This window comes from Pocillopora damicornis, chromosome 13, assembly GCF_964200805.1.
Source record: "Pocillopora damicornis chromosome 13, jaPocDami1.2, whole genome shotgun sequence".
Lineage (NCBI taxonomy): Eukaryota > Metazoa > Cnidaria > Anthozoa > Scleractinia > Pocilloporidae > Pocillopora > Pocillopora damicornis.
Window position 1 is genome coordinate 4268191 of NC_142682.1, and position 22856 is coordinate 4291046.

Genomic DNA, 22856 nt, shown 5'->3' on the forward strand with positions numbered 1-22856 from the left:
ACACTGTTCGAAGCGATAAGGCACTAAACTTGTCGTTCTCTTGTTAGAAAAAAAACCAGCCTACCTTTCGTGTTCAACTTTTCAACTTAGGTGAAATCCACAAGAACTTGAAAAGATTCGTAAATAACATCAAATTATTCTGGCTGTGACCTTCTAAATCTCGCCCAATTTTTTATATCATTTCAATCACTGAATATAACATAATTGCACAATACATCTAGGCCTCGTTGCAGTTTCAATAAATTTGCGAAAACTTATGATTTAGGTAAAATTGTTCTTCAGAGAAAATCGTAACCCAGCGGAATCTCGTTTCAAGTAACAATACTATCAAAATGACCGTGACAAAAAGTATAATTATAATACTTTTCATCCCACGTGGTATGTAATTCCCATATGGTCTAGCGGTTAGGATTCCTGGCTTTCACCCAGGCGGCCCGGGTTCGACTCCCGGTATGGGAAGAACTGAAAACTTTTTCGTTCTTCGTCATCCATTCCCCTTATTTTTTTTTTTTCATTAGTTTTGGATCGAATGCAAAACGAAAAGCAAAATTTTAGGGTCAAAATGCCACGGCTCTTTCCAACTCTTCGTATTTGTTTGAAATATCCACTATTACGCAAAAGAAGAAAGAAGAAAAATCAAATCACTGAGAGAAAAAATTATGAACACCTTCAAAATACCTTTAGTAATTACTTTTAGTGGGTGAAATGCTGCTGAGAAGTCAAGTTTAGGCAGGTAAGCTTTTGGTGTGACGTGTGGTTGACTGTTCGACGTAATAAGGCGAACTTTACATGTAGTGTCAGATTTGAATTAAAAAGAGGTTATTTCGTTGAACTCGTTGCCTCACAATTTACCAAAATCTAACCAAATGCTCCCTGTCATATTAAGGTCAATATTTCTTAACAAAAATTAAACCGAATGTGATCCCAGTCTTCCGAGTACATTGTAGTGCGTAAAACTAATTCTGAACTAACAGACTGCCGTCGATTTGCAGACTTTGAAGTCAATACTATCATATTATCATTATCTATTTCCCTGATTCCTGAAAAACACAGAAATTCAGAAAATAAAAATCACCTTACAAGTTGAAATCCTCTCCTTTTGTGGCTATGAGGTTTATTCAAAGTGACTCTGCATCAGCGACATGAGCACTTGCTGGAACACTTTCGAATATGTGGCCATCGACTGTTTTACTGCATGGTCCTTTGGAAACATTCGGTTACGTAAAACAGCCGACAAAAGAGCCCATTGGGACATTTGAAGTCTCTTGAAACATCAACCGAAATATCTATAATCCTGATAAGTACTATCACAAGGGAACAAATTTACATTCGAGAGAAATCGACTCTGGAAACAAACAGGACTTAGCGATCTTCCTCGCGCAATAACGCTGCCTATGGTACTGCGGGCGCGCTCACATCGTGCTCGTTAGGTTGGAGAGGCTGTCTCTTAATCGACTGCAAATGGTTAATACACTAATCTTACAAGCGGCTTTCATAGAACACAAATTTCCGAGTTCACTGAGAGCCGAAGGTAAAATATTCTTGTCTCTTCTTTAAGAAGAAAACAGATGCGATGGTCTTGTCAAGTAGCCGGTGTTGGTAAGAAGCCAATGTTCTACGATTTCTTTTTTATCTCGCCCCTCCCATTAATCCAGGGTTGGCTGAACAAGGGAAGATGATTAGTTAGAACGAGTGACCTCGTTACAACGTAATCCTTATGCTCTTAAAAACGGCCCTCTTCTTCTGATACAACAACTGAAAGAGACATCTGTTCCTATCAAACAGTCTTTATCATATCCCCCCCAAAAAATTTTGCAGTAGGAGATGACAAGAGTGTATGCTGAGCTATCGATTGGCAGATCTCTGTCGGGAGTCTAAATACGAAGCATCTGAATCGATTAAATAAAAGAATCATTTCTCATGTTTTCTTCGGGAAATTATGTTTGCTGATCGATTAAAATTCCCATTATTAAAGAAAATACGCATTTTGCAAAGTAAAATTCAACTCTTCCATTTATATGATCCAAATGAAAACAAAAATATGATTAAATATTTCTTCGCTGACAATAAAAGCTACTATCCAAATTTAGACAACTCCAGCAAATCTAACTTTGGATTGAGATCTGGAAGAGCAAAGAATTCTGTCGTTACAATGAAAGTAATTGTCCAAGGAACCCTTGGGGTTTTGTTCCCTGCAACAGCAATGAAATGTTAAATCTTGTATAAATGTTATGGTGATTCAGAAAATGTTATTTCAAAACAAACTTTATTTTTCTCCGGTAACCAATCATCATGAAAGATCCTTCCAGTTCTTTCTCGCTTGCGAAGCTGTTCCCGTGAATGAACATAATGTAATTTATTAACTACTCTCAAGACGACATAATAAAATAACTTAAGGATTTATAACCAGCAGGTTACCTACTGATTCCTTAGATTTTGAATTCTAGACCAATTTTGTCATCTTATTCTTCTGTCGAACTGTACAAGCAAATAGCAATATTTTCCCCTGAAACATACTATGACGCTAATCCTAGGAAATTAAGTTGAATTCTTTTATGAAAATTTAAACTGTCTTTAAGGACTAAATGTCATTGGAAATTGTTAACTTCCCACTAGTGAGACTCGCCGATGGCGAGACCACGTAACTCACGTGACGTCATTCACTGTCCGTGGTGTTTTCATCTGCTCCAGTGACAGGAATGGTAGAATACTTAAGTGCATCGCTATTCTTACCGCTACACTTAGGAATACATTGAATATTTAGGGAAAGTTTTTGGAATTCTTTACAGAACGAAATTCCAAACGCACCAAAACACCAGGCAGCGACCCATTCGGCTACATTCCCAGCGATCTCGATAGGTTTAATCATTGAAGTACGGCTGTCAAATCCACCGCAAACCAAGAATATTAACACATTCAATGAAAGAAGACTTGAAATGACTAGGCGTACCAAAAACATAGTTTTAGTGTTCACATTAAACTTGGTAAGCTGATAGGTGATAAAGGTCTGGGTCCAACAGTAGGCAGCACCGCTGACAAAAAGGAGCACAGCACCAATTATATGCACAGCCGACAAGGGATTATCAACCTGGAAGATAGAAACATTTCCCGCTAAAATCATGAGAAGCCCTACGAAAATTAATAAAAAACTAAATTTCAGTTAATAATGGTAATAGGACCGAGTGGAGTCTAATTCGGTCTTTACTCATAGGAGTGATCAACAAAATCGGATGACTGCGAAGCGGGAGTCCGATTTGTCAATCATGAGTATGATTACAGACAGAATTGGACGACACGAGGTCCTATTACCTCCTCATGGGTGCCAGACCCGCGGCAAACGTCTCCCCGACTCGTCTCCAATCTTCCGGGGGATGGAGAAACGCGAGTATTGCAGCGCATATAACGCCCCTTCCCTGAAAAAAAAACTTGAAAATACAAACCAATTGCCAAATATTGATGTTGAAATAGTATGCTAATGATTATGCAAAGGACTGCAATACAAGTTATATCAGTATCCAAATTCGTCTACTATAACGAATATAAGTGATCCTCGCAGCTATGAACACTACTGAACTAGTAGTTGAAATAAGACCTGAAAAAAATTCAGGTACGGGTCTGAAATTTTTTCAGGTCTTATTTCAACTACTAGTTCAGTAGTGTTCATAGCTGCGAGGATCGTTTATATTCGTTTCTTCACCGCAGGGCACATACATATTTTCAAATATTTACAGTCATTATCCTCTCTCATATCTCCCAATTAGTGCCAATTTGGTCAATTTAATGTGATAGGCGTTTTAACCATGGAAAGCCATATTATATGCGTCATCTATTGGAGGAAATAATTTTGTGCATTTTGAATCTCAAATATTTCATGCTAGCTCCCTCCCCTCCCCTCCCCCACTCATTAATTCAGCCGGTTGAGGTTCGTTCAATTTCTGTTTACGACGTCTACTAGACCGTCGATATTGTATATTGTCTATATCAGAGATATTCACGCTGATTTCTGGTATTTTCGTTCTGATAGAAAGCTTCCCTACAGATGCTAAAGACAAAGAATCGAAAATAATTAATATTCTTTGCTTTGAGGTCACTCTGTTTCGGTTTAATAGGAAACTTCTAGTGTTCTATACACATGCCGCGATCTGCTTGGCTTCGGTACTCGTAAACCTCTTCTTAGGTTGAGCTTGTCTCAAAGTAAAGATTAGGAGGACTAGGAGATGTACACGAAAACAATTCAATTACTCGTTCTCGATTCCTCTGCGTGATATAATTATTCGCTCACAGTATCTAATTGTTAGATATATTCTGCTATGCCTTGTTTTGCCGCATCCCGAGCGGTATTTTGTAAACACGGGTCAGCGATTCGTTGAGTTTTATTCTTTCCTGTTTGTTGGTGAGAACCGGATATTCACTGGAGGGCTTTTTAAATGACGGAAGGATACTGTTAATGCGTCAATTAAAATGCCTTCAAGAAATTAAAGCACTGCAACTATAAAGGTCACAGGGGAGAAATTTAGTCAAGATCTCTCCCATTGAGTGGTGAGAATTTCCAAAAGGTTCGGGTTGTGGGAAAAGATTAAACTTTGTTGGGTTAATCTACGAAAGGCACGCTTTTAATTGCTTTTCGTACTTGAAGGAACATAGCTGAAAAATTCTAAAAATTAAAAACATTGTTAAAGGAAAGCTTTTCATTCAGCCAAGATGAAATTTCTACAATTTTTAGAACCAATTGTGTAAAGAAACCAGAAACTAATGTTTTGAGGAGAACGATAGGTAAAGTTTCCGCATAGCCCCATACTATTGTAAATCAAATCTGTTTTCCCAATGGAAATGTATTATTTTTGTCATTGTTTTCTCTGTTCAAGAACTGAATGCATAATGTGGGATGGGGCTGTGCGGAAATTTTACCAACTATAGCCATTAGAAACCTTGGAAGCGGTCTCAAAGATAATGAACTTTGGAAAACCTAAAATTTTATACATTAGCACCTACGTGAAATGAATAAAAAGTGAGATTCGATCGGTGAAAAGCTTTAAAACGAACCATTAAAATTGAGCACTAATCAACGACAAATTTGCTCTTTGTTTTTCTCTGTTTGAGGTGTGAATTCCACCTTATTAGAATACGATCCACTGAGAGAAGGAAACATTTTCGGCATTAAATCGATTATAAAGGAATTACAATGTATTTGTTCTTTGAGTTATGTACTCTAAAAATTCTTTGCAACGACGTACGGTTTCTAGGCTGCGCGAAGACAAAAAAAATCTTGAAAAAGTATGAAAGTGCTAGAAAGCATTTTCCCTTTCTCGATTTGGCGCTGAAACGCACACGTCAGAAAGAAACCAGAAACCTGTTCTTGTCTGGTCCTTCAAAGAATCAGTCTAAATTTCTCATATAGAACATATACAAAGTATAGCGAAGAAAATCCACAGCTTAGAAGAAAAACCCTTACTTTTTCATACTTAGTAGAGTGGCGAGTGACGCATGTAGAGGATCTGAACTACCAAACAAACCACTATAGAAAATTTAATTCATGCAAAAGTGATTAACAAGTGTTAACATAAACAGAACTTGAATATTTTTTCATTTTGTCATATTGTTCGCGCTTACGAGGCAGGTTCAATGTTAAAGAGGCGAAAGTATAATTGTAGACCCTGAAAATGCTTAGCCTTCGCCGTTTTGGACTCGATTCGCGGCCAAACGCAAAGAGACGAAACGAATAATTATGTCTGATTTCAGATGGTGCTTTGGTTTTCGTAATTACACCAATCTTTGTTGCGTAACTTAAGTTGCAGAAAGATTTTACTGATAAGAATGAAGTAAGGGATTTAATTATCTCAAAGCCATAAAGAGAATCGTGGTAGAGGGGAAAAAATTGCTTTCTGAAGGAAAATTCGTAAATTGAAAGTGGTAATGTGTTAGAACGCGGCCAAGTGACTTTGATTTACATTAAGCGCGCTCGAACAGGCACAAATCAACAACTGTGGAAAATCATATTAAAGGAAGCTTAACGAAAAAAAAATATGTCTTCAGCGTTATGGCTGATTTTAGTAAGGATCTTATTAAGATAGTATTACCTCACGAGATCTGAAATTTGCGACAACAGACACTCCCAAGGCACTTCCGAGACCGAAGACGTTACTCAGTAAGTTGAGTTGTGATAGAGGAGACGATTTGCTGCCTTCTATCTCTCTATTGATCATTTTGACCTGGAAATATCGAACAGCCATCATGACCAGAGTTAGAATTGCCGTGGCATTGAAGAACTCGGCGAAAATTGCTCCTTCGGGGTCTTTGTATGTTGTGTCACTTATCGACGGAACAATGAACGAAACGTCTCCATTAGAGCGTGCGATGAAATACGACAGAATCAGAGCGATCGTGGCTACGGAAATCCACGCAATCACGAAACAGCCCAGGCCAGGTTTTGAACATTGCCCGTTTTCTTTCGGATCGCTCATTTTGTTCCAAGGATATCCTACGTGTTCACCGCCAAGCCATGGTTGATCAACTGAGGATTTTCGTGCGGTGCTCTCAAATAAACTCCTTCAGTGAAGCGGGGGTGGTATGCTAATTCAGGAGAAATCAATCAAAGGAAGCTTGAATAGACGCATTAGGTGACAGAAGTACACCACATGTCAAATAGTAATCATGTCCAACACAAATCAATGGAAATGAAGCTGAATAGCCTTTTAACAAACAAATTCAATTCTCTTGGCGATAAATTGACAAACTTCGCAATATTTTTCCGCGGTAACAAAGGATTTACAACCGGTTCGTTGGCGTATAATTTCCGTTGCAGAGAAGCGCGTTGTTTCTAGATAAGTATTCTAGCTTTAATTTTTGCTTGCCCTGCGACAAAAATTTCTGCTTTATTTGTCCGATCAAAAAGACTTTTTCCACCCGCTCTCATCAGTTATGGTAACTCTTTTTGTAATGTAATTTTTGAACGTAGAAAGCTCAGAAAATCAATGATGAATAACTTACGAATCAGATTTAAAAATTCAACGACACGCACCGAAAACATTAGTGAGATGCCCATATTTTTGCTATATCCTAAACGTCTGATAACCTTCAACTGAATCAAATAACAGCACAGATTTCACTCCCAATTTAAGCCTGCTGTTAAATTGAATTAAGCTTATGCAGATTATGTTTTAAAAACTGTTATCAATTTGTCGCTCAGTTGGATCCCGCTCATACTGAGGTTTTAAAGAATTTCAACGCATCAAGACCCATCAAGCTTCGAATAATTGTGTCGTGAAGATGAACACTTCGCTTTATCAACTACAGCCCAATCTCAAGAACTCCACTTCCCGCGGCAACCCCCAACCGTCGATTGGTCGAAATTCCCGTTAACTCGCTTTATTTATTTCCCGTAATTTCGCCCTCGATAATTTAAACCTTGTTTGTCAATACATGACTACTCGATGAGAACATAGTAAAACCGCGATTCCAAAGAATCTTTACGGCTTAAGTCTTTTTCAGTGCCACATATTTTTCTAGCCACCTAACGCGAGCCCGCTGTTACACGGGAAGGAACAGCGGTGTAACGTAATAACGGTAAAGCGCGCGTGAAAACACTCAACTTTTTTTTAAACCAGCCACATATCTTTTGACACTAGAGCTCAAACAACCTTAAAAACACACATTGAATTCTTAAGATCACCGCAAAATCACATGGGGGATTTGATTCACCGAAATACCACATAAAAAAACTGGGTCACAGGGCAATGCCACTGAGGCAAACGTCCTACAAAAAATTTGGATGCGTTCCCCATTCAAAACGATAAGGAAAGGCCACGTTCGGAAAAAGTTGGTGAATATGCTTAAGAGCTAACGAAAATAAATGACGGGAACAGATACAAAAACATGTCCAAACGAGTCAACGAAAAGACCTGAAACTACTAACGGTTAGTTCAGTCAAGTACGAAATGGGTCAAAGATAATTGTGCAGGGGTCCAATGACCAAGAAACCACAACCATGCAAGAAACTCCATTCCATTTATTCAGGAACAACATAAACAACGCACTGGTAAGATCATCGCGAAACGGAAATGTGGGGTTTGATATACCGAAACATGTACACCGCCAAAATCGTAACACAACTGATTAGTAAAAGTCGATGATAATTACGATACAAGAGCAAACAGCAAAATATCAGTTTCATTCTTTTTTTGCCTATAGTAGCCATTAGGTAGTTATGAATAATTTGCGAGTTGCAAGAGTATAACAGTTAATATTCTCTTGGTTTACTTGTATTTGCGGTGTAGCTTTTGATACATTTTATGTTGAACCTTGTGACATTTGATGGTAATAAGGTAAGATAATGGTAAGGTGAAATCCAAAAAAATGTGTTTTGTGGTGGTTTATAGTACAAGTGATTTGAATTTGGGTAGGGTACTAGATTCAAAGGTTAATTATAATGTGAAGTAGGTTAACTCGAATGGTTAGCATAAAACCATCAGCTTTTAACGACAGAAAATACTGAAAAATGTTGTATGCAGGAAATTCTCGTAGTAATAGCACGAGGTCAACAATTTTCCGGCTATGGTAACTACCAATGGCCGTACCACCCCTTTAATTTGCTGATATTTGGTATTATCAGCAACAAAAAAATACGTTTTGTTAATATAGCTATTTAGTTTAAGCCAATAATCCCCCCCCCCCCCCAAAACGCAAGCTAAGAAAATTACGCCTCCTAACAGTGGTGTGAACAGTTAATCTACCCGACAGGGTCTGTAAAAATTTTCACGAAAAGATAAATTTGCATGCTGAATTCGACTCGAAAATGACAATTTCAAAAGGAGGAGAGGAAATTGAACTTGCTTTTGAGTTAAAAAAGCGCGAAGTAAAATTTAAGGTGCGTTTTCAATAATTTGTGGCGATGTGTGGATTGTAACTTCCACGAGGGAGAAAAACAATACTGAAACTTAGTAGAAATGATTCTTAATTGTATGATTGCTGAGGCGAGACACTACCATTACTAATTTTCTTTAGTTAAAGACTAAATGCTGCATCATAGTGGTAATCTCATTCTTGGCTAATTGCATTGGTTACATCGTTTCCTGCAGTTTCTCTTGACCGCGTTATACCTGCAGAAGCGTTCTGGCCACCGCTGGCAAGACCTCCATCTGTCTTGACAAACCGCTATGCAGGAAATGAAGACAAAGAGGTTAGTTGCCGAAAAAAGAGTTTAAAATTCGACTTTGATGAATCATTGTTTCAACAGAAGTAAAGTAATTTTTTGGTTGCGGTGTGGTATACACTAAAAAAGTTGTTCATCTTAGTGTTGGTAAATGGGACAGAAATTGTCAGAAACGGAGCAACAGATGCCGGACAGGACAACAAAACGTTGTCAATGTAGTTTTCAGCATACCATTCACTTATCACTTGTCGTTCCTTTTAATCAACTGAAATCAAAGACTACTTGATTGTTTGTCTTCTGATGGCCTTAGCAACTTGAAAAATATTATCCGTGCGTTTTTTAACCGTCAAAGAGACCTGTTTTGAATAGAATTTTAAAACAGGCAAAAACTAGAAGGCGAAATCCTCCAAAGAAACTGAAATTTAGTCACAAACAACGAGATTGATGACCGGTAATTAGAGAAATAATAAACTAGTAACTATGATGCGTCACAAACATTCTCCATTTCTCCTTACCCGCTCTCTTTGCACATTCACTTCGGTACAAAAGGTTCGCTTGCCGAGCATCAATTGAACTTAAACCGTTCCTCTGGCCAATGACATTGTTAAACTGGAAAATATGATACACAAACGTCACAATAATTACCGAGTTACAAATGATGGAAGTTTAAGTGTTGTGAAATATCTTAAGGACCATGGAGCTGCGAAGAAGACGTACTATGAGATTCAAAGATAACAACAACTTGCTTTCAAAACAATTCTAGAGTTACAGAAGAAATCGAACTATACGAAAAACCGAATAAATATGAACGCTATTAAAGTCTATAAATATGCACTGCAAAATTATATTCTCCCACTGCAATTTTTTTTTGCTCAAATTGCGCAAATTGCTCATCGACAGATGCGGGTCCAATACAATGGCTAATCAGAAAATATCGGTGAGACTGGAGGAAGTTGATAACATAAAGGATTGCTTTAGGCAATAGGTGTCCTGGGGCCATTCCTGGCGAGGGTCCCTATAACCTTACGGACCCGAAGAGCTTATCGTTTGCCATGTTTTCACTCACGATCGAGATGAAAACGGGTTCGAATTGAAACAATGGAAATATCGGGGAGTGAAATAGAATGGAGTGGTTTATGAGGTGTGACCCTGTCTATTTAAACTCCATAGATTTAGATCTAAATCTTAGTCTAAAGAGCATGACGGGAAACGAGCCCTCTGTCAATAGGGAACTGAAAATGGTTCATTACACCGCAGACTGAGTCTCCCCCAGGTATAGTGAGAGGAAAGTTGCGTAAAAATTTGCCCCATTTTTTAGCTTAAAAGCAAAAAAAAATGAATAAAGAACATGATTTTGGTTGCCACAATAACACACCCTACTGTCTTTGGTTACTATGGTTCGACGTCCGTTCCTACTGAACGCTGTGCCACTGTAGTGCATCACGCTTTCATAATCGTAGGGGGTGCCGAGAGAATCAATCCTTGACCTTGGGTACTTGTTAAAATTACTCTCTCTGCCTGCAATAAATTAAAATTAAATATTACAGTTATATTTTTTAATTGAAATATTTTCAGTGGCTGATCACATAACGGTTGGACACAAGGAAGAAACTGCTATCAATCCTGATAGGACTGATAACAAGAACTCTATTCAGGGGAACTTGAAAAAGGTTCGAGATTTCGTGAGTTGGAGAACGAAATGACGGTAAATATTGGAATAAACGTTTTTTTTCCTTTTTTTTGCACACTATGTGCTATCCAATAAAATATTTTAATAGCATGTAGATAGCTTGTAGATGTCAAAGGCGAAGCTCCTAAAATGCGTTTATACAACATATAACACCTTTAAAAATGCTTCAAAATAAATTTAGAATTTTGGATTAGAGTACAGTTAACTTTTGTTTTAACTTTCTCGGTATTGATAATAGGATTCACTTAGTCAAGGGTAACATATTAAAAAAATTATCTTAGAGGAAACGAAGATTGCTTCCAATAAGCAAGAAGTGTAGCTATCAACAACTGTTTTACGAAAATCTACGGGAAATAGATAGCTCGTGCGAGTTCTTTTGAGTGATTGTACTTTTTCAAAACAAGACTGAGAGGAGAAATTTAAGAATGAAGAGCTATCCCATAAAGGTTTTTTTTTAAAAATACATTGAATATAAATTTGCTCTCATCGCATTTACTCTGTTTAGTACAGTTTTGAAAGTACAAAATGCGAGATGAAAGAAAACACAAGAGTAATTCTATCAGGACTGAACTAGATCTACAAAATCACACCAAGCCTCACCTGGTATTACATTTTGCAGCTGAACAATGACAAACTGGTCTCTATCGGGACGAGACTGTTCATGAAAGAATCCAATGGCATGGCCTGCGAAAAATCAATAAGACGCTTGGTTTTTTTGCCATTCACACACATGATATCATGTCGGTAGCTTATGATCCATGCTACTTCTTCCAAACTTAAATCAAGATATTGAAAATTTTCAATATTCAGATTTTATGAAATGGTCCCAAGTTCGGATATAAAGAGTTGTTCTAGAATTTTGCCAAGTCTTTAGAAATATCAGTCGACGACGTCCTTAAACGCTTATATGAAATAACATTTCTAAAATATATACAAATAAAAATAAAAACAGATCTTAACAAAAAAAGGGAAAAATGTATAAGAAAAACAGCACGAGAAGCAACCAGTAAACACCCCGAGCAGACAAAACGATAAACTTAAAACACAAGGAAAATAATAATAATAATAATAATAATAATAATAATAATAATAAAAGAATGAATAAACAGACACAAGACCAAATAATTTACCGATTTCATGGGCAACAATTCCTTGAGTCCAGCATCCGGCTGATCCAAGGTTGATAACTTGACTGTTTCCAGTTCTACCCACATATGACCAGCACCCTGCGCTGTAAAATAGATTAACATTACGAGGAGGCATTTTAAATAATTTACACAGTATGATGTACTTTTTATGAAAAAAGTACCGGAATGTCGCTCTCTTTCATTGTAGGGGGGACCATACGCAATCATGACATGTACCTAATTTGTTGTCGGGTTTCTCACGCTGCTGTTTGGCGGAGAACAACCAAGAAACGTATTAGGTTTTAAAACGCACGCACAGAGCTATTTTCCGTCTCATAAAAGTTTTTGTTTCTCGACGTGCTCGTTGCAGTCGCCGTCATGGTTTGCATAAGATTTCCTAGTAGCGAAGTGCGCGCAACGTAGCCCCATAAGCAGGATAATAACTAAGGTAGACCATAACGACAAGAAAACTTGATTACTATGTGTTTTCCATCGATCAGTACCATTGTTTTGTTTCTGTCCTTCCCGTTGAATATATACTTTTTTGAGCGCCAGGTAAAATGAAAGCATTCGAAAGGTAACTCGAACCTCAAATTTCGTTATCCAATTTTTTCAATTTTTTCCAAACACTGTTTTCAACTTTGAATCACTAAGGTTTTTTTGGAACAAATTTTAATTAATTAATTAGCTTAAAAGCTAATAGTATCTTACCTGCCGCTAGCAAAGTTGACGTAAGCTCTTTCATTTGTTCGCTTCTTAAAACGAATGCATGTCTTTTTTGTCCATTCATTCATACCTGCATTTATGGCAGCCCTGGCCTGCCCTCTAGCTGTATAAAAAAATCACAGACTAGGAGGTTAGTTTCTATCTCTTGAAACAAGCACACTTAACTATCCCTTGTTTGCAAATCGTGGACCAGATCTTTGGTGCATTAGAGAGCAAAAAATTGTGATTATTTGCAGATTTTTAAAGATAGCATATTTTATTCACCCTTACCAAGGCTATTATCGATTACGTATGGGACTTCTCCTGACGGCCATAGTCTGCTTCTGACCGAACCTCTTTTGCGGGAGCTATCAACATCCATTCCGTGCTCGGCTCTATAGAGGACATCCGCAGGAAGTATCATATCCCCCTCGAATAAATCGTTCTCGCCGCCATCCAAATTTTCTATGATAAAAAATTGAACACAGACGATGAATCAATCAATTAATACTGAACTTAATTTCTAAATAAATCATGCAATGAAGAAATTAAGTGTCATTATACTAGTTAACTAATTAACTAATTAATTGTTAAGAAAAAGAACAACAACAGCAAAACAAATAACTTCCATTCGGCTTGATCCTAATAACTAGTCGCAGGAACAGAAGGCCTATATTTCCAACCTTTTCGTGGTGGCCTACATTTTAATAGCAAACAAAGGGGTGGCAAGTTCTGTTTTATAAAATAACAGCTACACTTCTATGTATCGCATAAAAGCGATTTGGTGTGAAGCAAAGCGAAAATCACGGTTATCACCAATAGAATTAGATAGACTTTTAATCATAATAGTTTCAAAGATTCTGTTTTTTTCTAAGACAATCGAAGTCTTAGAAAGTGCTCTCACTTAGCGATTATCGCCCAAAGCGCCCAAATAATCAAGCTGCAAATCGATTAGTTTCCTTCGATTAGTTTCCTTCGGCGTACCAATTTAGTTGCATAAAAAGAACTGTGTTAGCTAGAAAAATCGTTGATCAGAAAACAACAGATGCTAAATGGAAAGTTCAAAAAGGGAAGAAAGCGCAAAACTCCGAGTGTTAGCTTAGACAACTGTGATCTTCTATGGCATTATTACGAGGAATTATCGAACAACCTTACCATCAGGATTTTCCGATGCAACGAAGACTGTTGTCATCAACAGGAGGAAGCACAAGCACTTCATGGTTCTTGTTTTCTTAATTCTTGTTCTCTTAAGTTTCGTTTCCAGTGAAGACTTAAGCAGTAAGCTTATGCTCCACGTGGGAAAGCTGCCTCTTATAGTTCATTGCTCGATGATCCAATATGTATTTGCTGAATTTGGTCTGTTAAAATTGCAGCTTAACTTTTGTAGAAATAAGGTTATCTCTTAGTTTCTATTCCAATATACTGAGGGAAATTTTCTGTGTGCATCATACACCAAACCATGCAACATATTGGTTTTTTTCCTTGTGTAAGTTGGGCCTCTTCCTTCCGCGGTGACGTAAGAAGGAAATCATATCACCATCTTTGGGAAAACACCTCAAGAGTTGCAATATTGCAAGACCTTGTCAAATATCACTTCTTGTTGTTACTACTTTTAGAAGGGCTATATCAGCAATGTTTCCACAATTATCAATCGACTATATTTGTACCAATGGCGATCCGTCCGTCTGTCTTGATAAATATACAGATATGAGTCATTTCAAGACGTTGTATTAACTGTTCTTTGGAGTAACGATCATCTTCACGCCACTCAGTTTCACTGACCGATCGACTCGCATCAATCCAACTACACCAGCAATTTACCGACGTCATCTCCGTCACTTTACTCCATTTTAGCCGCACTTCAAATAACCCAAATTAAACTACTTTGTCGAAACCATGCCTTACATAGCCATACAAGGCATCCAAGATTAAGGCAGCGCTGTCTTTACCTAAATTTGTCTTCCTTTGGTTGAAAAGAAGTGATAAAAATTCGCACACTATATCATGGAAAACTTTGACTATATTGTTCATTTCTCCCTTTATTTTTTAGATTTTTTAAAATTATAAGCAGAGACTGTACTATGATCCTGTAGTGTTATTTATTTTCTTTGCTAGTATGTAATTTATGCGATCGTTTTGGTTTTGGTTTTCTAATCTACTCAATATTCTTTAGTCGACAAACCTACAATAATTACCTTGTTTTGTTCTAAATGATATTAAGAATGTACTACGACAAAATTAAAATACCCACATAACTACCTTTATGATAATGGTTTTGAATGTTTTACCAGAACTATGTATGTACATTATGGTAGAATCGACCCGATGAACACATTTGGGAACTAAGTGACATATTCTACGTATGTATTAAGGGTGGCTATTTTGGGAATACCCTGTATTTTAACTGCTCAATCTTGACCACAAACATTTATTTTCCACGTAATGAAAGCAAAACCACACGTTTTCTCGACGGTATAAAGTTTACGATTTTGTCGGAAGTTAATATCAAGCTCAGATCTTATCGCCATCGTATGAAATCTCCTTTATGATGGTAATGCACTGAAAGCAGAAATATAATTCCAATATCTCTATAGTCTCTTTCGTTCAAAAATGATATGATGCGTTTAGTTTTATCAAAAATACATCTTCACATAGGCGGCTTAATGCGTTTTGTTTTGGAGTTGAGTTCTGACCGGGTTTGTCCTTTTAAATGACACTACTTTTACGCATGGAATTCTTTATAAGCATCTTAGGGTCAGTCTCGATCCAGATAATTAATCAGTGCATCAGTTTTTTTTAACTTTTAATTCTTTTTAATTTAATTGAGCAAAAATGACGACTACAAAGAAGAAGAATCATCACACCATGGTTAAATATATATATGTTATTTGCCGGCAGGGAGGTCCGTATGGTGAAAAACTGTGACCGAGGTCTTGAAAATGAGGTCACAGTTTTTCATCATACGGATCGACCCTTAGCCAGTAAATAACATATTTATCCTTTTAAAACTTGACGAAATTCATTCCGAAAGAACCCGAATGATTTAGGGCTGTAAATATGGCAAGATCTTCCATAAACTGAACAGTTTTTGAGCAAGTAAATGGTAGTTTAAATGGTAGTTAAAATAGAGGTGACGCAAATTAAAAAGGACATTTTCATTTGCGTAAAGATAAAAGTGATTTAATTAAAAGACTTCCAAACAAACTTTGAAACGTTATTAAACAAGATTTTGCCTTCACTACACAACCGAACACACTCAAAGGTTGAGGCATGGGCGCGTTGGTCAGCCAGGCCCAAGATAGATTTTAATTGTGACAATGAATTTACAACAAAGTGGATAAGAGATACATCAAGTAACGTCCTACATGCGCCAAAGCCGGACACGTAAACCCCAAAAACCTCTTGTTAGGAAAATAGGGACCGTGTACCCCCGACCAACTGCAGTGGCGCCACCTTTGGGGTTTTAAGGTGGATCTATAAACAATGAAGAGAATGAAGAAAACAAATCATATCAGGCTAATTACACAATAAAAAAAAAACCTTATGGGAAAGTGCTAGTGGCAAGGCTGACCGTAGAATGCCACAAGTTTCTCAACGATCTCTTCTTACAAACATACTACCCATGAGCCTTCGCGTACTACGCTCGCACCCAGTTCTCTGTTCCGTGTCGGCAAAATATTAATTTATGTCAATACCGATTATCACAAATTACATATTTTGCCTTCACTACACAACCGAACACACTCAAAGGTTGAGGCATGGGCGCGTTGGTCAGCCAGGCCCAAGATAGAGAGCTAAAGGTAGGGCTTGAGCTCAGAGAAACAGAGCCTTGGAAACTTCTAGCCTACTGGAAAGAGAATCCTTAACATAAATGTTCTTTGCTGTGACTGAGGCCCAGCGACCATGGCGCTGAAGATTCCTCTCCGAAATGCCAGAGCTGGCAGCTAAAGTAGCTCCACCTGACCTAGCTGAATGAGTGCTATACTTAGAGATATATGGTACAATATTCGCGAAAGACTTCTTAAAAGGACTGCCTATAGGTAGAATAACAAATCGGCTTGATTACAGAGATAAGGCGCTTGTGATTGCCTGAAGCTGAAATGGCCCTAAAAGGATACTCGTCTGAATTTTCAGGAATCTGGGCCTTATGCATATACAGCTTAAGTAAAGAACAGGGACACGTGATAGATGAGGACTCAGCAATAACGACCGACTTGCTCCCTCAGTTGGTCCGTCTTGCTTTTCTCTATGCTGATTGTAATGTAACCCTCGTTAAACTGAACATCTCTGCTACGCATAACGCATAACTCGGAACTTCTAAGAAAACCGGAAAATGCGAGAATGAACATAACTAAATTTGGTAATTGTAAAAGGTCTTCTAGATTAGTCTCTGCAGCAAGGACCTTGAGGTGGTGGGCGTCCAGGGGCTCCTTTCTATTGACTATTGGCTGACTGGCAAGGCGAACAGCTCCTTCCTTTACGGCAATAACAGTAGGGTGTAATGTTGGAGTCGACGCCTGCAAGAAGATGTACCCACTTGAACGCGTAAAAGGCGCAGTTGATGGAAGCGACGGACTTGGACGACCCGAGGAGGTGTTGCAAGTAGAGGGCACAATCGATTGGACTGACTGGAAACTCCGAGGTACCCAAGACATCACTAGCAAAGGGTCTCTACTTGTTAAACGCCCTCAAGTAATTTGCGAATGTCCCAGATGCTCTGGAAGCAAGCACGGTAGATTTGAGATTCTCCATTAGCTGATCCACTCTCGGGGAATTTTGGGCCTCTGAAGACCAGAAAACGGAAGTGAAGATATCTAAGGATAAAAAAAAAAAGAAAAAAGGGACAAAAATCAATGAGACAGGCAGCAATGCACACAATGCTGAATTACATTCAACTCACTGTCATCACTCAGGAAGACCACTTTGCCGATCAGGCAATACACTTCTGCGTAAAACGATACAAGAGAAAAAACCATGCTATTCTAGTGGACGTACCCCTCTAGGGCGTATGCACAATGCCAACAGAAAATACCCCTCTAGGGTACAAAATGAAAATACAAATGACAAATCGCCCCTCTAGGGCCTCTCCTGGATGCCTCTCTAAGGCCTAACACGTTTAACTTACAAAATGATTATCAACAAATAATAAGTACTTCGCGCAAATATAATACGCTTTATCGGTACATAGTGGAGACAGCAGCGAACTCTAGCCCGAATGGAATCAAGCACAAGGAACTAGAAAACTTTTACGAGATAACTCGGAATCTAAACAGGGAATGATGCTAAAGACAAGACGTAGAGCTAACGAAACGAAAGCCAATGGCTTGCTACCAAAAATAGAGTTCTTAGCTTTTCCTCTAATGAACAACTTAGGAGAGTTAGGCAGGATAACCCAGTCATGGATAAATGTACTCCAATGGAAACCATCCGAACACAGGATGGGCTAGAAGTGGGCTGACTTCCAAAGGGGAACGATCAGAGTTCCTTGAGCACAGCACAGCTCCATATGCTTAATAACTTTACACGTTAAATACACAGGGGGACACAGCCAGTTATTATGATGAGACCAATCCTGAGAAAACGCATTAACGCCACTCGAACCAGGCTGGTAAAACCTTGAATTAAAGCATTGGACTTTGGCATTGTAGGAACAAGCGAACCTATCGCAGGTATGTGGACCCCATAAGTCGTCAAGAACACTGAAGACCGTATCGTTTATCGTGTAGTCGTCATAATCAATGAAATTGCTGATATCGTCCGCCGCACTATTAAGGTCTCTTGGGCTGCATTGCATATCGATGTTAATAGCACTAAGCAAACAACTACGATGGATATCCATTGCAAGCTCTTGTAATGCTGAAGTCTTAGACCCTGAATTAACGATCCGGATAACGTTCTGATTATCCGTAAACCACGTGACTGTTTGGGCTCTCAATGACTCCACGAAGGCTTTCACCGATAGAGACACGGCTAACAACTCTCTGAATGTAGAACTTTGAGCTTTCTCAAAATCTGCCCAGTTTTGATGGAACATCTTCCCCTCGAACTCGATGAAACTGCCGCAAGCTGAGCCAGAAGCATCGGAATAGACGATCTTCGAAGGCTTGTGCCTGACAGGCCAAATAGCTATGCCGTTAAGACTTGCCGCATTAGACTTCCAGAAAACCAGCTCAGCCAGAGCTTCAGACGAAAGACGAACGTAAGAGTTCCAGGTTTGCGCGGTATTGATGACTGCGAACAAATTTCTAGACATAAGCCTAGAGACATTACCAACGCAGGGGCCAAGAGATATTATTTTTCCGCAAACAGAGGCAAGCTTCCGAACTGGATGACAAGACGAGGGAATGGCCAAAAGAGTCGCTAAATCTTCTTGTAAACTGGTAATTCGCTTAGCAGTGGCAGAAATTTCAGAAGTGGAAGTATTGAGAACGGCTCCGAGCCAAGTAATAACCTGAGTGGGCTCCCAAACGCATTTGGTTTCAATAGACAAATCCTCACACCTGAATCGGCATTTGTAAAGGAACTGATTAACGTGGCGAAGGTCTAAAAATAGACGCTTTTCGCCTGATTTTTGAACAGATACGGACAAAGGATTGATGATAACAGGAGCTTCAAACACTTCAGTGACGCAACCGTTGATAAAGAGATCGTTAATGGCACTTTCGACAAAAGGTGCCTGCTCCAAAGCCGAACTGTTATTTTAGCTGTGAAGGGCGGAGGAATTTGGAGAAGCGGTAAATTATAGCCATAATTAATAACATTCAGGATAAATTGAGGGGCGTGAATGTCGTTCCAGAATGCGAGGACTCCACGTAGCCGTCCTTTAACAGACGAGTAATCATCGCCGGATTTAACCTCGAAAGAATTTCCATTGACACGAAGAAAAATTAATTCATCGCTATCCTCATGAACAAGGCCTTGTTCCAAATCGACGTCCGAAGTGAGTCATTTGGGATTCTGACCGGTATTAGAAGGAACATCAAACCGCAAATTAGGGCAGAAAACCCTCCAATGCCCGGGTTTGCCACAAGCAAAGCACAAACCAGAAGACGATCTCTGGGACGAAAGCTGCGGGTTTACACGCGAAAACAAATTGGGTAGCTGTGAGGCGGAAAACTGCGGAGTTGTTGAAGTCGATGTAACATTACTTCATTGCCGGGTCGAGCGAGATGTGAAACGCTTCGTGGACCTAGCTGCTCTGGATTAGACCCTGTATGTCTTTTTCTCATCTTCTTCGTCGTCTGCGAGATCATGGTGCTTGTATTCGAGGACCGTCTTCCACCCGTACTGTGATTTATCAGCCAGTAAAATTAATTTTTGACGCTCTTGAAGCAGCTCCATACCTTTATCCAAGGCTTGTTTGATCTTCTCGACGTCGTTCCTTTCGAGGGCAATCTGGGCGTCTTCAACAGCATCTTTAATAGCTTTGTTAGCTTTGTACTGCTCCTCGTTGCTCTTTTTGTTGAAGTGAGGAACGGAATCGCGTTTCAACCTTTTAATCTCTGACATCAGACGCCTGCTTCGTCCATAACTAGGCAAGGAAAAGTGATGAAGACAAGAAATAAACCTTATGGGAAAGTGCTAGTGGCAAGGCTGTCCGTAGAATGCCACAAGTTTCTCAACGATCTCTTCTTACAAACATACTACCCATGAGCCTTCGCGTACTACGCTTGCACCCAGTTCTCTGTTCCGTGTCGGCAAAATATTAATTTATGTCAATACCGATTATCACAAATTACATTATCTGTCACAATCTGACACCTGTCAATTAGAGAGCGCGTAGGAAAAGAAAAAAGCGCATGTAGATTTTTAGAAAACAACAAAACTACTTTGGCAAGGACTATCACCACAATGTTTTCTTCAAAAACAGTCAATGATCTTACGGAAGTATTATTCACTCTCATCGACGATAAATTTATGTACGAAGATTTGCCTTTGTTCATTAAGTAATCGGCGAGGAAAGTAATGGTAAGTGAATTCAAATTTTTTGTTTTAAAGTTGTGAGAGTTTGCTCGTTTGTTTGCTGCAATGGCGCGTGAAAATCTGGTCTTTCCTTCGCAAAAACTAAATTCGGATGATATACTTCAACGAGACACAAGGGGATTTCATGTGGCCTTTTCTCATTTAATTCCTTAAGTTTCTGTTGTGCAATTTACGATACAAATGTCCAAATTGAACGGACTTGAAAAGACTCACCGATAGCGTATATTTGTTGCAGAACTGAAATTAAAACTTCACTCGCCTTTTCACTACGAACAAAATTGTTTGAGAAAATCCAGATATTAAAAGAATGAAAGTTCCATCGATTAGTTCAACTGTAGCCAAATATCTTATGTTTTAACTCTCTAGGTACTTTTTGTGCACGATATAAATTTATTGCAGACGTTTTTTAGGCCGCCTGTCAACCGACGTAATGACATTATTGCTTATACGAAAATGTCATACTGAAACGAAAATTTTACAGTCGACCAAAGTGACTTGAGAGAGAGAAAAGAGAGTATTCATAAGTTATTTATCGGCTTGAGGTAGTGACCGACTTCTTTGCTTAAAAATACTGCCCAGCCGGTAAAACGAGATATATTTATGAAAAATAGCAACGAATGAAGGGATGTACTCGGCGACTCACGAAAGCGTTACCGTTGCCTGTGGGCAGAGATAGGAAAATACTGACCGGGTAAAGAACCAATCAGATGGCAGGATTCGTTACCGTGCCCTCTGGAAAAAAAAATATATTGGTAATGTGCATGCAATATAAATATCATTCCATTCAATAACTATGAATTATCCACCGGTATGCTTTTTTCTTATACCTTCATAGCTTTTTATTCTTTAGTTATCGTATTGTCCGTCTAAAACATTTAATTACGTAGTTTATTCCGATGTTAGCGCCACAGGGTGTGGTGCCCACTTAGATGTCAACAATGAACAGGTATGTTACAAGTTATGGGATGTAGATGATTGTGGTAAAAGTTCCGCCTGAGGGGAGCTGTTAGCTATTTCCTTCGCCCTGGAGTCGTTTTTGCCTCTCTTTAAAGACTCTAACGTGAAGTGGTTTTCTGATAGCCAGAGCTAGTCCCTCTATGCTAGTTTCAGAGTTCAAACTGCTTGTGTTTCGCTTTTCTCTTCAGGTTTTTCAAGGTTGCCCAAAGTTGAGATGTGAGAATCCACTCTGCTATTAAATTAGACTGCAGTCACTAGACAGCATCAGTCTGAAGGTATCTGTGTCTCCAATGTGGACTTGAGTGATTCAATAGATTTGTGATTATATTTGGAGTAGGTGGCTAGGAGAAGATGACAATAAATGACAAGAAATGAGAGAGCGGATGATTTTGACCAATGAAGGCTTGAGTGATTCACTAGCTTTGTGATTGTATTTGGTATAGGTGGCTAAATGAAGAGGACAGTAAACGGCAGAGAGAGAGAGAGAGCAGATGATTTTGACTTGGACGGTTAGTCATTTCATTTATAAATGACCGATCATACTGAATTATCACTCGAGTTATGGGGAAAGATGATGACAAATGAATCGAGGATTTTGTATGAAAATTATGGATTAATATCATTTTGATAGTTAACAATTGTTCCGTGAGCGTGCGTTGGAATTGACGTAGTAAATAACCGAGTGGGCTATAACCAGTCTCTTATCCAACAAGTGTGAATGGAATAGTTGTTGTATTAAATTTCATCCTGAATGTTTGAATATTTGAAGCTTTTCTTAGTTCCGTAACAGTTGGCATAATACATTTCCATATGCGGTGACTCGGAATGTGAGCTGATAACCGGAGTCAACTAAACCAATCAGATAACTAGAATTGCAATATTCGGAGTTCGTCTGAGTTTAAACTGTAATGTCTCTAATGATTGTAAATTTAAGGAACGATTTCATTCAGAAAACTATTTTCAAATCTTGGGATTCACGCGAATGGTCAGAAAGTATTTGCTACCATTTGACCTCAAAATGGTGTATGAATATCAGAATTTGGTATATAAAAGTATGGGTTTGGTGTGTAGATATTGTGGTGAAGACTTTTGTCGATAAAAATGACATTTAGGGATTCAAATGAGGTAATTAGAACATTGAAGATGAAATGGAAAACAACATTGCACGAAATGTGTTACAAATATTAACTGTATCATGGTGGTAGAACAGTCCGGGCCATATCCATTTCTGGATATCGGTTTCGAG

At 38.6% G+C, this 22856-nt stretch overlaps 4 protein-coding genes, 1 long non-coding RNA gene and 1 other non-coding gene across 7 annotated transcripts; 2 read left to right on the forward strand and 4 right to left on the reverse strand.

Annotated features, from left to right (window-relative positions):
* The first annotated feature begins 387 nt into the window (after window positions 1-387).
* Window positions 388-459, forward strand: Trnae-uuc (transfer RNA glutamic acid (anticodon UUC)). Its single transcript has one exon. It is a non-coding gene; the product is annotated as a tRNA-Glu (tRNA).
* A 1788-nt stretch (window positions 460-2247) lies between these two features.
* LOC113682552 (DNA damage-regulated autophagy modulator protein 1) lies at window positions 2248-6656 on the reverse strand. The gene is made up of 2 exons (XM_027199717.2): window positions 6078-6656; window positions 2248-3088 (listed from the first exon to the last, which is right to left on the reverse strand). Exons 1-2 carry the CDS (start codon window positions 6459-6461, stop codon window positions 2657-2659), a joined length of 816 nt encoding a protein of 271 aa, XP_027055518.1. The 5' UTR covers window positions 6462-6656; the 3' UTR covers window positions 2248-2656.
* Window positions 6657-7985: 1329 nt separating this feature from the next.
* LOC113682543 (zinc metalloproteinase nas-14) lies at window positions 7986-14153 on the reverse strand. Of its 2 annotated transcripts, none has more exons than XM_089192133.1 (8): window positions 13826-14153; window positions 12962-13135; window positions 12677-12794; window positions 11969-12069; window positions 11439-11522; window positions 10524-10666; window positions 9664-9757; window positions 7986-9147 (listed from the first exon to the last, which is right to left on the reverse strand). In XM_089192133.1, exons 1-8 carry the CDS (start codon window positions 13887-13889, stop codon window positions 9044-9046), a joined length of 882 nt encoding a protein of 293 aa, XP_089048259.1. In that variant the 5' UTR covers window positions 13890-14153; the 3' UTR covers window positions 7986-9043. The 2 variants fall into 2 exon arrangements, with proteins under 2 accessions (XP_089048259.1, XP_027055506.2); XM_027199705.2 differs by having other exon boundaries at window positions 7986-9150.
* Window positions 9060-22811, forward strand: LOC149035052 (uncharacterized). Its single transcript, XR_016182490.1, has 4 exons — window positions 9060-9175; window positions 10724-10853; window positions 21799-21885; window positions 22054-22811. It is a non-coding gene; the product is annotated as an uncharacterized LOC149035052 (long non-coding RNA).
* On the reverse strand, window positions 15926-19426 carry LOC149035053 (uncharacterized). The gene is made up of 2 exons (XM_089192134.1): window positions 17074-19426; window positions 15926-16144 (listed from the first exon to the last, which is right to left on the reverse strand). Exon 1 carries the CDS (start codon window positions 18921-18923, stop codon window positions 18114-18116), a length of 810 nt encoding a protein of 269 aa, XP_089048260.1. The 5' UTR covers window positions 18924-19426; the 3' UTR covers window positions 15926-16144; window positions 17074-18113.
* LOC149035054 (uncharacterized) lies at window positions 19874-20179 on the reverse strand. The gene has a single exon (XM_089192142.1). The coding sequence runs from the start codon at window positions 20177-20179 to the stop codon at window positions 19874-19876; it is 306 nt and encodes a 101-aa protein (XP_089048268.1).
* Window positions 22812-22856: the final 45 nt, after the last annotated feature.